Genomic DNA, 1956 nt, shown 5'->3' with positions numbered 1-1956 from the left:
AACGCGGCGCGTGCATGCTCGCGTTTCAACCGCACCGCTGTTTCGTAAGGGGCTGTTTCGGGACGAAGTGTTTGTTGCAACAGCCTCTGTCAGATAGCTCGATCAAGCGTCTTTTGGTCTGTTTCGGATACGGCCCGGAAAAGGAAAATTGCTATTTCCGGGAAGCTGGCAGCACTCACCAGACCAGCAGGTGTATCTGTGGTGGCTTCCGACGTTGGTATCCGTCCCAGCAGAGCGATTTGACAGCGTGCTACACCGGCCAGAAGACGACTCCAGGGACGCCATCCTGCAGGGTGACACGTTGCGGGCAGCGGGGGAAGCTGAGGGGTCTCCTTTGTTACGGAGCGTGGTCTTTTTTTAGTTCGGGCTTCTTGTGCTGTAGCAGCAGAAATTAGTCACAACTGGGGTTGCTGCTTACTTGTGAGTTCCTCTGTCACAAGTAAACAGCAACTGCAGTTGGCCCGAGTGTGCCTCTACGCGAGTAAACAGGGCAAGGTCCGCAGCGAGGGCAGCCAACATTCTGGCAAGCCGTTCCTTCTTCTACCTGACGAACGAGGGTGGCAACGGAGTGGTGGAACCACAGCAATATGAGGAGCTTGCAGGTGATCCTGTTCCCGATATTGATGTACGGTCACAGCAGTATACAGAGGCTTTATTCTGCGACGACTTCCCAGCTCTGTTGTTTGTGCCAGCGAGCCGGGGACACCAGTGACTGTCTCCCGCAGCGAGAGACGGCACCTAGTCAGCATCCGGTTCTGTCATGCTGAAGACAGGAACTCGCTGGTCAGTTTCTCCATGGAGCGGGGTTCTGTTCTGTGAACCTTGCTCGGCGCTACTTCAATCTAAACGGTCTGAAGCAATGCTGGTGCCTCGGGAAACAGCAGACGCTTGCAAGAGTCATCAGCTGGTTGAGTGTCAGCTGCAGGGTGACAGGAAGCTCGCGACGGAGGCGTTGCGGAGGGGAGTCCGTTTTCGTGAGAGTGGCGATGCAGCTGCGATTTGTCATAGCGCCGCCTGAGGGTACAGGGCCAGGTTTACAATGGATGCGGGCACCTGCACAAGAAGTGAGGTGGCGCCTTGTGGATACAAGCTCACAGCTACATTCCACGCTCCAAGCGCTTCACAGGCGGGTACCCAAAATGCTTTTCCGCGTCGACGTCCTTCACCTGGACAAAAAAAAATTCATACAGATACAGCGGTTGCTGCGGCCCGTGTACGGTTTTAGAAAGGCTCGCCGACAAATCCAGGCCACCAGACCGCTCGAATGGACACTAGTTCACTCCAGCGTTTTTTTCATCGTACGGGCACGGGACGGGCCGTAGAGAGGCGGAACGGTTGTACGGTAAGTCACCCACCATTGTCGGCTGGGTGTCCCTGGTATGCTTTTGTCAAGTTCTCGACACAAGTGTTTGCGGCTTTGTCCGCGGCGGTCGGGCGGTGAATACGAGGAGAAGCGATGCGGCTTTTCCTTGTAACAGCGAATCGCTTCAGTCTTTCGAGAACGGTAAAGCAATGCTTGAGCAGAGTCCTGCTTCCACCCGTTTCAGCTTTTTGTTGACAAGCTGACAACAACAGATGCCATGCTACACTATCTGCGTCAACTGAGGTACTGGAAATTCACTTCATCACTCTGAAAGTGCGCGCATAAAAAAAGTCCAGAGAAAGCTGCTCGGCTCAGGGTAATTCAGTTTTTGTCCATAGCGTAAGAGGGTCTGTCCCTGATGTGTCTTGAATTCGGTCGAGGGAGACTACAGCTGATTGCTTCGCAACTTTTTCATAAATTCAGGGAATATATTGCGGCGATGTGTACTTTGTCGCTGATTCTCATTTCCAAGCCTTCTCTCAGTGTCCCTCCTCTCTTTTCCTCGTCAAAGGTGGCCGAATAGGTTTGGTGGCCTATCCGCCCCCCTTTGACGTGCCGCTGTGGTCCAAAATTTCGTAACTCCCACCAAGTCG

The 1956-nt window shown here is 53.8% G+C and overlaps 1 protein-coding gene across 1 annotated transcript; it reads left to right on the top strand.

Moving 5' to 3' along the window:
- The first annotated feature begins 66 nt into the window (after positions 1–66).
- CSUI_007192 (uncharacterized protein) lies at positions 67–1955 on the top strand. Its single transcript, XM_068067342.1, has one exon. It carries the CDS (start codon positions 987–989, stop codon positions 1320–1322), a length of 336 nt encoding a protein of 111 aa, XP_067920682.1. The 5' UTR covers positions 67–986; the 3' UTR covers positions 1323–1955.
- The last annotated feature ends 1 nt before the right edge of the window (position 1956 follows it).

The sequence above is a fragment of the Cystoisospora suis genome (assembly GCF_002600585.1).
Source record: "Cystoisospora suis strain Wien I chromosome Unknown contig_3738, whole genome shotgun sequence".
NCBI lineage: Eukaryota > Apicomplexa > Conoidasida > Eucoccidiorida > Sarcocystidae > Cystoisospora > Cystoisospora suis.
The sequence above is the reverse complement of the archived record's forward strand: the minus strand, read 5'-3'. Positions and strand labels throughout refer to the sequence as shown.